Here is a 12,341-nt window from a genome sequence, read left to right as displayed (position 1 = left end):
TATATTTTATAGGAAAAAAATGACCATAGTAGGCAACATCCCTGGCTTATAAAACCATTTAATTACACTTCAAACAAATGCAAATGTGAGCAAAAAAGGGATGTGCCATGGTATAAAGTCTCAACTTCAATTGCTCAGCATGGGGGTAGGCAAAACTAGGCCAGCACATGTATATATAAATCTGCCAATGAATGCAACAAGGGACAGAAAGAACTGCAGCTGGACTACACTTGTGACAACAATGTCGAGGAGGACGGCAGATGATGTCAAGAGTTGCACGAGAGATAACCATGGCTTCATCCTGCTGGGAGGACCATGTGTGTGAAAGATGTAGCCTCTGGCAGATGGTTTTCTGGCTTAGAAAGTATGCAGTTGGAAAAGATCCTTAGCAGAACTAGCATGCCAAAAACAGCATTGGTGATGGTTGGGATACCAACAATAACACAGCTTCTAACCGAAATGTAGGCTAAGTACCCTAATCACTGTAAATAAACTCTCCAAAATGGTAAATAAGAACATACGAAAAGGCCTCATGATTTCTCCACATAAATGTCTCTTAAAAGCACATCCATATAACCTGTCAAATAAATAGCCATTTTGTGTCCAAATTTAGCCCATTTAACCATAGTTATATTTAAAGCAGCAAACACTAGTCTGAACAAAAGCTGTATCAATCAGCTTTAACCACACTGCACAATGCCACAGCACAATCCCCCCTCACTCCACCCAGCACAATAGCAGCAGACGGGCGCTGTAAGCAGGAGCTGAAGCTTCAGGGGCCTTATCATACAGTTCCAGCCAGGGGAGAGACACAGAGAGCATGTGCCCCAGGGGTCTACAGCGCAGGCGTAGCTCATCAGCCAGGCCAGGGGCCAGCATGAGCAGCAGCATGAGCGCGAGCAGCAGCGTGCAAGCATTCCGTGGTTCCCTTCCAGGCAGCTTCTGCGAGTCTGCATGCGCAATGTCTCAGTGGCCAAGTTTATTTGCTCAATGGTCTGTGTGTGTGTTTGTGTGTGTACACTACAGTGGTGTCATAGCTCATAGCTACCATAGTCTCAGGGTCTTGGTCTCTGGCTGTAGACAAGCCTTAAACGCTTGATTTGTTTTTGTGTCTACAAAAGGCCCATTCAGTGCAAATGTGTTGAAAGCACAAGCAGAGCTAAAAGTTCACAAGCACAAAACGTGCACCATGCACTGTGACATGTCACATTCCCTAGACAAACCTTGGCTTATTAATGGCATTATGTAATAAGCAGAGCCTGGATAAAAGTGATTCAGACATATTATCACGTGGACCTGGAGGAGGGAGAAAGGAGAGAGATACAAAGAAAAAAGAGAGAGAGAGTCAAAGAAAAAAGAGAGAGGGAGGGGGGGCAGAGGGAAAGACAAAGGGGTGGAAACCATCGCTGTCATTGTTCTTTTGATGATTCATCATCATGGATGCTCGATGAGGAGAGGCTGGAGAGAGGCTGGACTCTGGCCGTGGCCTAAGGCCATCCATCACTGTCACACCAGCGCAACTGCACCTGACAGACATGCTTCACTCTGCCTTCCATGCTGTTCTCTGCCAGCTAATGGACAGCCATGACACAGGACGCCCCCACCACCTTTCCCCTTGCTTAGGGACACAGAGGGAGAGTTCCAGAAGCTGTCGGGGAAGTACACCTTTCACACAGGCCCAGCGGGGTGAATCATTTGCAGAGATATACGCAGCTGCTCCTGCACACACAGCTGAAATCGGCCTAAAATCTCCCCATTTCACACACATGCGACATGGCATGTTTACGTGCGCGGCTGCGTATACTGCGAAGTATTCGGACGTGAACTTTCCCTTCTCAGGTCGCAAAAACAACAACACTAGCCCCCAGCAAGCAATTGTCTACCATGAAACGTTGTAGGAGACATCTTAGAGAGAAATGAAAGGCTTTTCTAAATTCAAAAACCAAAGAGAATTCTTTAGTAGTGAAAATTCAGGTCTTCTGCTTTTGTTCTATAGAACATGAGATTAATTGGTTGCACTTTGCAAATGCAGTTAATTAAGAGAACATTATAGAAAATGACACCAGTGACCCTGTGCTGCTATGTGATGGAGGATGAAGTGTGGGTGGTAATCAATAACCCAATTAACCCTTCACAGCCCTCATTTCACATCAGACATCAAGCTGGTTCTTCGCACAGATGAAATTAGGACATTCAGAAAACAGATCTCCGCCAAGGTCATTTAGCTCTGGTGTATGCAAATCAAACCTGAGATATCAGCGTGCAATTGACTTTTGTAGACATAGCAAACAAAAACGGCAGTTTATTTCCTGGTTTTGGAACAGATAGAACTCTGGTGCGGTTCGTATGCTAACGAACCATCAAGAAAGACATTTCCTTGGTTTGAATACAAGAGGATAAACCAGGTGTGAATGCCATGTGGCACAAGGGTGAGAGTCGGGTCTGCTCCAACATGTTATGAGTTCATCCTCGGACAAAGCTACACCTTTCCACGAAGTTCCATGAAAATTGGGCCAGTAGTTTTTGCATAATCCTGTGCACAGACAGACAAATGGACAGACAAACCAGATGTTATAAACAAACAAACCAGAGGATGTTTTACAAAAATAGCTACATAAATTATATTCATTATTATTGCTGATTATTATTATAATAGCCTCAGCACTGAAACTCAAAATAAGAACCTGTAAACACAATAAGTATGATAGAAATAGTTGTTTTGAGAACAGGATCCCTTCCAGGAAGGTATGTGTATGTACTGTGTGGTTTCAATCACCCAGCAACAGGAAACAAGATGAGTTTCATTCCAGCACAAGGATGTTCTTTTTTTGTTCCTGTAAGTTCAGGGTGGAGTCTGTACTGAAAGTTACAGAATCACGTGTGGATCTTTTTAACCTATGGAACCAGATGCACGTGACATAACACAGCAATGCCATGCACTTGATGCTGAGTAACACTTTGTAAAAACAACTACACCCAAAACCCAACCAATAACACCCATCTTCCTGTGAGATTCACTCCTTTCATGTTCCAGAAATGTGTTCAGATATTTAAGCTATATTAATGATATTTCTTTTTTTTTTTTTAAAGAAATAACGTATAATTTGGGATGTAAACTGTACTTGGCCACAGTATTATCAATAAAGTATCTATCTATCTATCTATCTATTCAACATAAATAGAAACAAAAAGGCCAGAGGAATAGTGGCCTTTAAGTTGAGCCTGCAGGCAGTAATGACCATTTCCATGTTGTTCTGTCTATGTAAAGCACATACAATGATGATTGTGTATGATAATGTGCTATACAAATAAATTTGACTTTAGGACAATACAAAGCACAGGCCTAGAGAGCATTTACCGGTAGTTGTCACGAAGGGGATTTGTTTGATTTTAGTGCCACCCTCTGTCCATGTGTAGTACATGCTATTTTCCCTAAAAAAGACCCATCATATCATATTGAGTAATCAAACAACCAACACTTTGAGACAATTGGCTAAATCGAAAATTTGAAATGAATATAATATTTCATAGATTTAGGCTAACAGTGCAAATATGTGACTCTTAAAAATGTATAAGGCTTTAGCTCTTCCAGCATTCAGGTAATTGTTGTTTGAGCAGTAGGGGACCTCTTGAACACCAGAATCACCAATACCAAAACACACACCAACATTCAAGTTACCCATGCCATGTAGTTTCAGTATCTTCTAAAAGCAGGATGCTAAGGAGACCAATATAAAAGCTTGTTTGCCCACATATGAAACATTCACTATATTTATGTCAGAGGGGACCACGTCCAACATTGCCTCACTGTGAAATTCTAAGAAACAAACCTATGTAACACGATCCAGCCAGTCCTGTTCTGCACTGCTGTAATTGGAAACAGCCTTGTGCGCCACCAATCTCTCAACATTTGCAACCCTGCTGGGATTATAAGGATAAATTTCCTAAAATCCGTGGACAAGCAACTCTCAAGAATACTCTGTGGTTTATTACAAAGATGACACACTATTCATTTAGTTATTGATGCATGAGGTACTATACAGCAACAACTACACATCTCTGCTAAGTAAATGTCAAGCAACGGTCAAGCAACCTATAATAACCTCAACAGTGGCCTTTGAGGCCCATTCTTATCTCATACTCTTTTTCCGCAGTGGTTCCTCGTTGGTGGAATGAGTTGCCCAGTACTCTCCGTTCCTGTGGTATTTTTGGGTCTTTTGAGTCAAGAGGGGCCTTAAGACATATCTGTTCATCATACACTTAATTGTTTAAGTGGTTCTTACGAGTTATGGTTTGTATATTATGGTGTTTGTTTACTTTCATTAGGCTATTGCTTTTGATATTGATATTACATTGACCTTATTGTTTATTATTGCTATAGTCTTACCAACTTTTTAAAACTGTTCACTGTTAATTTTTAAGTATTGCATTGTTTTTATTTGTAAGTCGCTTTGGACAAAAGCATATGCTATTGTAACCTGCGTTGTGTTGAACCTGCGCGATTCAGCCCTGCACACTCCCGGACTCGAACCCGCGAACAGCAGCACCTCAGATCGGGAGGCGAGCACGCTAACAATTGAGCCAATAGCCCAGGCTACTGGCTCGCATGCCAGCAGCACTCTTGAGGCGTCGGGGAGTGAGGTTTACCAACGTTCCACAAGCACAGCTAAGCTAGCTGGCATCCGTTACACTATATCATATAACCATAACCATACTGTACTCAGTTAGCGGCATAAATAAGTAGCTTTATTCGGCTAACACAATATTCAACGTGATATGAACACATACAACCAAAATAAAATCTTTATGACAATCTAACACTGTAATAAGAAAATAATCAACATAAAAAAAAAAAAAAAACAGGTCTCAAAGCAACTTGTATGTGAATGCATACATACTCAACACATACTCAACTTGTATGTGAATGCATGAGTTTTGAATGCATGTGTTCTTCCTCATTGAGGCTTACCTTCTGCTTCAGCTAACATTCGTCCTCTCAGAGAAAAACTCTGGAGACAAAAAAAAAGCAAAAATAAAACAGAAAAACATACCAAACAAACAAACAACCAAACAAACAAACAACCAAACAAACATACAAACAAAAAATCATGAGGTAAAGTCGTGCCAGAAGAACCCCACCGTTGTGGAAATGAAGTGTTAAAACAAATCCCGGTCCTCGTCCTCCTCCTCATCTGAGGAGAAGATGGGGGAGGAGGTGCTGTCTCTGCTGCTCCTGCCAGATGAGGAGGAGGAGGAGGAGGAGGACAGGCTGCTGTCCCAGCTGTCCTCCGCGCCGAAGAACGGGAAGCCGATGCTGCTGTTGACGCTGCTGATGCTGCTATCGTCGCCGCTGTCGGGGTCGTCGCTGCTGAGGCGCTGGCTGCCGTGGTGGGGGCTGCTGTGGCGGTTCTTCGACCGCCGGGGAGGAGTTGCTGGAGTGCGGGCTGCTCAACACACACACACACACACACACACACACACACACACACACACACACACACACACACACACACACAATAAAGGCATTTTTAAATGATAAGGTATAAGGTATGAATTCTGCAAAATTCATTCACAATATGAAAGTGCAGACACTATAATGTGAAACTATGCCAAAATAAAATTCCATCTCATAACAGCACTTTGCGACTTATGACTGGTTTTACTGTGGAGGGTCACATATGTTTGCCTATTGATCTTCCTCAACTTTACTTTTACAGATTGGTAAACATCAGGAAACAAAATAATTTCATTTGAATTGTGATGCTCATCAAAAACAAGGAAAACACACAAGGTAACATGCAGGTAATGTGAGCTAGCAGCAACATTATGTGTAAACACATTGATTTTGAATGTTAACTTATAGCCTAACAGTTAACATTCACCGACAACATTGCTGATATTAAACACACAGGCACTGGGAATAACACAATCGTTATTAAAGGTCCTGCCACAAAACGTACGGTCCACTATATTATGTGTTTGAGTGTGTGTGTGCTATAAAGTTGTCTTATCTTAGTCCAAATCAGCATCAGCACGCACCTCTCACCTTTCCTCTGGGCGACGAGTTCAAGGCGGCGCTGTTTCATGTCGGCACTCAGCTGTTCCACCATGCGGTCGATGCAGTTGTCCAGCACCAGAGAGCGTGCCTCGGAGCTGATGGCCTGCCGACAGATGGGACACTCGTCCTTGCGCTGCCGCCACGAACGGATGCAGTGCAGACAGAAGCTGTGGGCGCAGTTCAGAGTCACCGCCTGTCAGAGGACAAGGTGAGAGGAAACTGTTGACTGGACAGCAGAAAGGACTGGAGGCTAAAGGAGGCAGGAGCAGTTCATCATTTTTTCCCCACACATGGTAAGTGATCAGAAAATGTAAGTCTTCTGAAACGTTATTTCTCAGGTAGACTGCATATATATATATATATATATATATATATATATATACACTGTATATAACAAAACATATCAGTATGAATTACTGTAAGACAATAGACACATTCCCAATTCCCCATGAGATCATCACAAGACAAACACAAAGTACATTTCATACGTGCCAGGAATGCAACCACTCCCTGAAATTTGGAACATTATGCTTGGCTGTCTTTTCCTTCATGTCAACAGATCCCACCAAATTTCAAATAACTGCTTCCTGAAACAGTCACTGGTCTGTTCTAATGATTACCACTTGCTTCTCCTAATCTTCCTTCCCATCTGCACATCCAGCAACCCCACCATCCATCACTACCTGTACAACATCACGCAGATGGGTTCCCCTTATGCCAAGCAGGCACTGCGTGTTGTTTGACGTGCTTTTAGCCACAAATCAGTCAGATCCAACATTCTTGTCCAATCTGTTGTCTATTTTGAGCAGGCACACAATGTCCCATTAGAGGGTAAAAAAAATAAAAAAAAATAAAAATATCAACCTTTTCAGCTACGGTCCGATCAGAGTGAAATTCTGGCACGTCAGAATTTTTTGTCATGTGCAGTGTAGTCATGCACTGTGAGCACAGCTATGGCCAAAATCAAAGAGGGGGTTAGATCTTTCAGCGACCTGTGACATACGGTAAAAAAAAAAAAATCAACCTTTCAGCTACGGTCCGATCAGAGTGAAATTCTGGCACGTCAGAATTTTTTGTCGTGTGCAGTGTACAGTCATGCACTGTGAGCACAGCTATGGCCAAAATCAAAGAGGGGGTTAGATCTTTCAGCGACCTGTGACGCACGTCACAGGAAGTGTGCCTCACCAAAAGGTGCATACCCTGCCCATCCAACGATAACGCAATCACCAGTTAACAAAGGGACATCATGATTCACAAGATGGATTAATCATATCGGAGATACAGAAAATGTTTTCATTCCTACGTGTGAAATTTGAAGCCTTATAATTGCGATTGAGGTCCCATTGTTGATACAGCTGATTGGCGGCTCGCCTGGCATATGACGAACTTCCTGTGGCGTGCGTCACATGTTGCTGAAAAATCTAACCCCTACTGCAAAATCGTATTCAACTTGACCAAAAAACAAGACAACCAAGCCTCGCCTTAATGTTGACTCTAGTAAGCGCTTCAAGTGTAACTGGGGCTTAGGGATGTAACGATTACCGGTATAATGGTAAACCGCGATAGAAATGTTGACGATAACAATGACCGTTTTCATTTCAAATATCATGATTATCACGGTTGATTACCGCGGTGTGGAAACCTTGTGTTTAATCCTTCCCAGCTTCATCCTTGAATTTCCCCTTGGGGATCAATAAAGTATCCATCTCATCATCATCTATCTACCTATCCGAGCCTGCTTTTGACATACAGTAGGCCTGGTACAATGAAACAAAACTGGTACCCTACTGATTCTGTTGTCTAATTGATGGTTTTAACTACGATTCGTATTAGGCTACTCCTGATTTTAAAAGGCGGAACTTTTTCACCGCAAAATGTGCACTGTATCATGTAGCCACTCTGCGTCTTTTTATGTTCGCGTCCACATTAAATCCATTCCCCTCACGTTATCAGGAGAATACAGTAGCCTAAAGTTTTATTTTGAACGCTTACTTTGGTCTCACTCATTGCATCCAAATAACAGAAATAGCAAAATCCAAGTTATGGTAGGGTAAGTTAAGCTATAAGCACATAGCCAATTAAACATGAAGAAAAAAGTGAATGGGACACTTTTTGAAACTATTTCAGCTTGTGTAGGCCTATCAGTGCTTTCTGAACACACTTTTAGAAATACTGTGATAATACCGAAAACCGTGATAATTTTGGTCACCGTGAGGTTAAATTTTCATACCGTTACATCCCTACTGGGGCTATATATTACACATAATACTGTATGGAGTTGGGTCATCATGTTGGGAACATTTCTCAAGCTGAAGGTCCCACCTTGATGAAGAGCTCAGAACAGATGATGCATTGCAGTTCACTCTCCAGCACTTCAGTCATCTGGGTTACCACCTCCTCCTTCTGAGCCTTGGCTTTCTCTTTCTCTTCCTGCCAGAAACCAGAAACACCTCCAGTCATCTCATTTCAATTTTATTTTATTAAATTTTATGACAAACATCTTTTTCCCCAGGCAGATCATAAGGTACCTCTAGCTCTTTGTCTTTGGCCTGTAGAATCTCCTCGAAACCTTGGCAAGAGTTTTTCAGTTCTTCAATGACTCTTCGGTGCTGTAATGAAACATTAAAGAATGGATTAAAACCAGCTCAATGACTGCACTCACTGGCATCTAACTTGAACACAAACAATAGCAGCAGGAAGCAGTGACGGGCAGTCTAAGGCCCCATTTACACGTACAACGATTATTTCTGAAAACTCTGGCCAAAGTGGAGATTTGAAAAAACTCTGGTTTCACGATTACATGTAAATGGGGAAAACAGTGTTTTTGCATTGTGACATGTTGTTCCCTCGTTTGTTTGAAATCTCTGATTGGCCACTTGAGGGGTTCGTGTCACCCTTCCCCAGCCGTTTTAGCATAGGTGTGAACGGAATTATTATTATTATTTTTTTAAACTGAGGGGAAATATCAGTTTTAAAAATACCCTGTTACGTATATATACACATGGTCTAAGAATAGTGAACATGCCTTTGGGTTCAATATAAAAGTAAAACACATAAATGTAAAAGTTTGGCACAATTTATGTTTTTCCCAAACAGACAGGACACATTTTAAAGGTCTCTTACCTCTTGTAAAGCTTGTTCCAGTTGCTTCCGCAAGCCGTCCTCCTGCTGCTGGGCTTTTTCCAACTGCCACAAAAAATAAAAGAAAGAAAAAAATCAGACCCAGAAGAAAATAAAAGACGGAGGAAAATATCAGGCAGTGTGCCAAGAGAGACCGGTCCCAATAGGCGGGTTTGACCATTAAACCACAGAATGATCCAAAACATAAAGCCAAACAAGGCAAGAAATGGTTAACAGAATACAATATCAACATTTTAGAGTGGTAGAGCCAGAGTCCAGACCTCAATCCATCAAAAAAAGTGAGCACAAGGCCAGAGTGATGGAAAATTATCGTTCCTGCCTCAAAACCTGGATTGCTGCTAAAAAGGTGCAGTCTAGAATGATTGTGGAGACATGAAGAGGCTTGGTAGATATTGGTAGGAACCATTTTGAGAGCTGTGATGGCCAATAAAGATGTTTCCAGGGACTGTTTAAAAAGGGTTTGAATAACTTAGCCATTTTTCATAAAAATGTTAAAAAAGATAAAATTTTGATTCCAAGTTCTGTAAAACATTGTCTTACAAGCATTTGGCATGTGACAGTGTCATTTTCAGTCAGAACAAACATTGGTCAAGAGAAAATCAACATTAAATCAATATTGGCCAGGGGTATGAATCATTTTGTTCTTAACTGTATATGAAAGTGGCTGGTAGATTTTAGACAAAACATAATGATTAATAATTGAGCGGCTGCTGAATTTGGCCATTTATCTGTCTAGCATAAGCAAGCAAGCGAGTTGCGGCAGCACAGGCTCACCTCCAGTCTCCTCTCCTCGTCGCAATAGGTCTTCTCCAGGCTCTTCATGCGGCTGAGGGCCTGCTCCTGCTGGCAGCGCAGCTGGCCCCTGAGCACCTCTAACTGGGCGCGCAGCCCGCTCACCTCCTGCTCCCTCTGGGAGTCCTGCTGCAGCCGGCCCTCCAGGGCGTGCACCTGCTTCTGCGTGTCCTCCACCTGCTCCTTCAGCGCCTGCATATGGCTGTAGTGCCGCACGCTGCTCTCCAGCTCCTGGCTGCCCACCTCCGGGACCAGGGGGCTGCTTGGGCCACCCCCTGCAAGAGTCTTGCCCGGGGCGGAGGCCACCTCGCTGGGCCCAGCCTCCTGGGAAGCCCCGGCGGGGCAGGAAGTCCTCTCTGGGTGCAGCAGGGGCTGTAGAGGGGAGCGCTGGGCAGGGGACTGGTTGGAAGCGCAGCTGCGTTGCAGCTTCGATTTGGAGCTGGGCGAGGCGCACACCTCAGATTCGTCCACGGGACGTTTCCGTTTGGCAATTTTGTGCTTAATGACCTTGTAAGAGTACATGCCGGGGCAGAGTGGCTTGGCCAGGCAGCCTTCCACCTCCTGCAGGCTCCGGCGAACCAGCGTGTATTCATATTCTACTGGGGAGTCACTCAAGGGCACCCCAATCCAAATGGTGTTGCCCTCCTCCACAACATGAGCTACTCCAGCAGGTATTCGCTCCTTATTCACCCACACACCATTTACACTCTGCAAGGGAGACACAGAGAACGGAATGAGGGAACCTATTGCATTGCATAACATACACGAAAAAAGAAACTTAAGATGAAATCAGCTTGATGACATAACACAAGAAAGAGATAGATACCATATTGTCAGTTACTGTCCATTGACCACTGGTGGTTTGTTTGAAAATACAGTGCTTCCTAGATATCATGAGAGGACATGTCACGGATAATAACCGATGAGTAACATCCATACCACGTCCAATGGTAACCTGTAAGAACACAACAGTAACAGTGACAGCGAGAGGTCAAAACAAATAAGATAACATTAACAGTTGGCTAACATCAGGTCCCTTACCAGTTTTCTAGATGACGTTAACGATAAACATGGTGCGTTAACGACATTAATTGACATGATAAGCTAACGTTAATTATTTCTTATTCTTAACCCATTTCGAAAGCTACGGCTAGTTCATCTTAAGACATGAAGGAACAATTAGTTTGCGTGAGTTAGTAGCTGCTAACGTTAGCAATCTGATAGCAACAGAGAGGACTCCTGTACAGACTAACGTTAACCTAGCATCTTCTTAGCAAACATGCAGCTAAATGCTATGGTATGGTATGAAGTTGTGCCAGAAAGGTGTTTTGATCTTGACTGAGGGTTAAACGACAATGCGTATGAATTCCTCTTATTCCTATTAAGTGTGCAGAATCACACACTTAATGTCCTAACTGTTGCTGACCAATTGTTGCTATCCAATAAACCTTACCTAACAAACGAAAGCACTAGCCAAGCTAATTGACATAGAGCTAGGCGTCCAAGCTAGCTATCATAGTCTGCTAACTTTACCTCCGCATTTTCGAATAAACGGAGCCAATCTGTTTCTCTCCCAACTCGTTGTAAACACCATATTTCATCATCAGCGACATCGTCCTCGTCCTCTGTGGAGGGGGAGATACAATTTGCGGAACTCTCCATTACTAATCTGCCATTTAGGGCTGGCTTCGAGTTTCTCTTTAGCATGAAGTTTCCAGCTAACGTTACAGCGCTAACAATCAAACTGACAGACAAGGCAATGGTCCAATCAAAGTCAACAGAACACCGTCTTTGATCGATCCAATGATGTTCAACTGAGCGCATTTCCCATAATTCTTCACTACAAAACTTTTTCATCCTTGATTAAATATTTTGTTTAGGCTAGGCTACTTGGTTATTATGAATAATCATTACATATTTAATATATATAATAATATTTTACCATATTTGCCAACCAGAGACATTTTCACGATTTTCGTTAACCTCAAGGGGAGCAATATTATCAGACTTCTGCTAACCCAAATATATAAGCGCTTTTGTCTAAAACAGGGGTGTCAAACATAAGGCCCGGGGGCCAGATCAGGCCCGCCAGCAGGTTTTATACGGCCCCCCAGATGTTTTAGGTAGGAAGGGAAATAAAAAAAAAGGTCCAGTTGTCTACAACAATGTGTAATAAGAAATATCTCTATGATATCATAAACTGATAACACTACAAACCGTCCTCAGGAAGGAAGAAGCGGAAAAACTAACATGGAAGTCGGGCGAGAGAAAGAGCAGTATGACAGCAGTACATTATTTGTAGGCCCACTTGTTTGCTCATAAGTGATATCATCAAATAACACTCTGAAAC

The 12,341-nt window shown here is 42.7% G+C and overlaps 1 protein-coding gene across 5 annotated transcripts; it reads right to left on the bottom strand.

The window, feature by feature from the left end:
- Window positions 1-2,081: 2,081 nt before the first annotated feature.
- Window positions 2,082-11,730, bottom strand: rnf8 (ring finger protein 8, E3 ubiquitin protein ligase). Of its 5 annotated transcripts, XR_012983993.1 has the most exons (10): window positions 11,525-11,730; window positions 10,818-10,946; window positions 9,974-10,699; window positions 9,182-9,244; window positions 8,587-8,667; window positions 8,381-8,488; window positions 6,047-6,251; window positions 5,140-5,444; window positions 4,970-5,009; window positions 2,083-2,533 (listed from the first exon to the last, which is right to left on the bottom strand). XR_012983993.1 is itself a non-coding variant. In XM_076272683.1 (9 exons), exons 1-8 carry the CDS (start codon window positions 11,696-11,698, stop codon window positions 5,158-5,160), a joined length of 1,773 nt encoding a protein of 590 aa, XP_076128798.1. In that variant the 5' UTR covers window positions 11,699-11,730; the 3' UTR covers window positions 4,716-5,009; window positions 5,140-5,157. The 5 variants fall into 5 exon arrangements, 3 of the variants coding, with proteins under 3 accessions (XP_076128798.1, XP_076128797.1, XP_076128800.1); XR_012983992.1 differs by having other exon boundaries at window positions 2,082-2,533; window positions 4,970-5,444; XM_076272683.1 differs by lacking the exon at window positions 2,083-2,533 and having other exon boundaries at window positions 4,716-5,009.
- Between the last annotated feature and the right edge of the window lie 611 nt (window positions 11,731-12,341).

Source organism: Alosa pseudoharengus, unplaced genomic scaffold (genome assembly GCF_046254945.1).
Source record: "Alosa pseudoharengus isolate Yale_2024_CS ecotype anadromous, Long Island Sound unplaced genomic scaffold, YU_APseudo_1.1 YU_APseudo_1.1_scf_7, whole genome shotgun sequence".
NCBI classification, from domain to species: domain Eukaryota; kingdom Metazoa; phylum Chordata; class Actinopteri; order Clupeiformes; family Clupeidae; genus Alosa; species Alosa pseudoharengus.
Note: the sequence above shows the minus strand (reverse complement) of the source record. Positions and strands in the feature narration are given on the sequence as shown.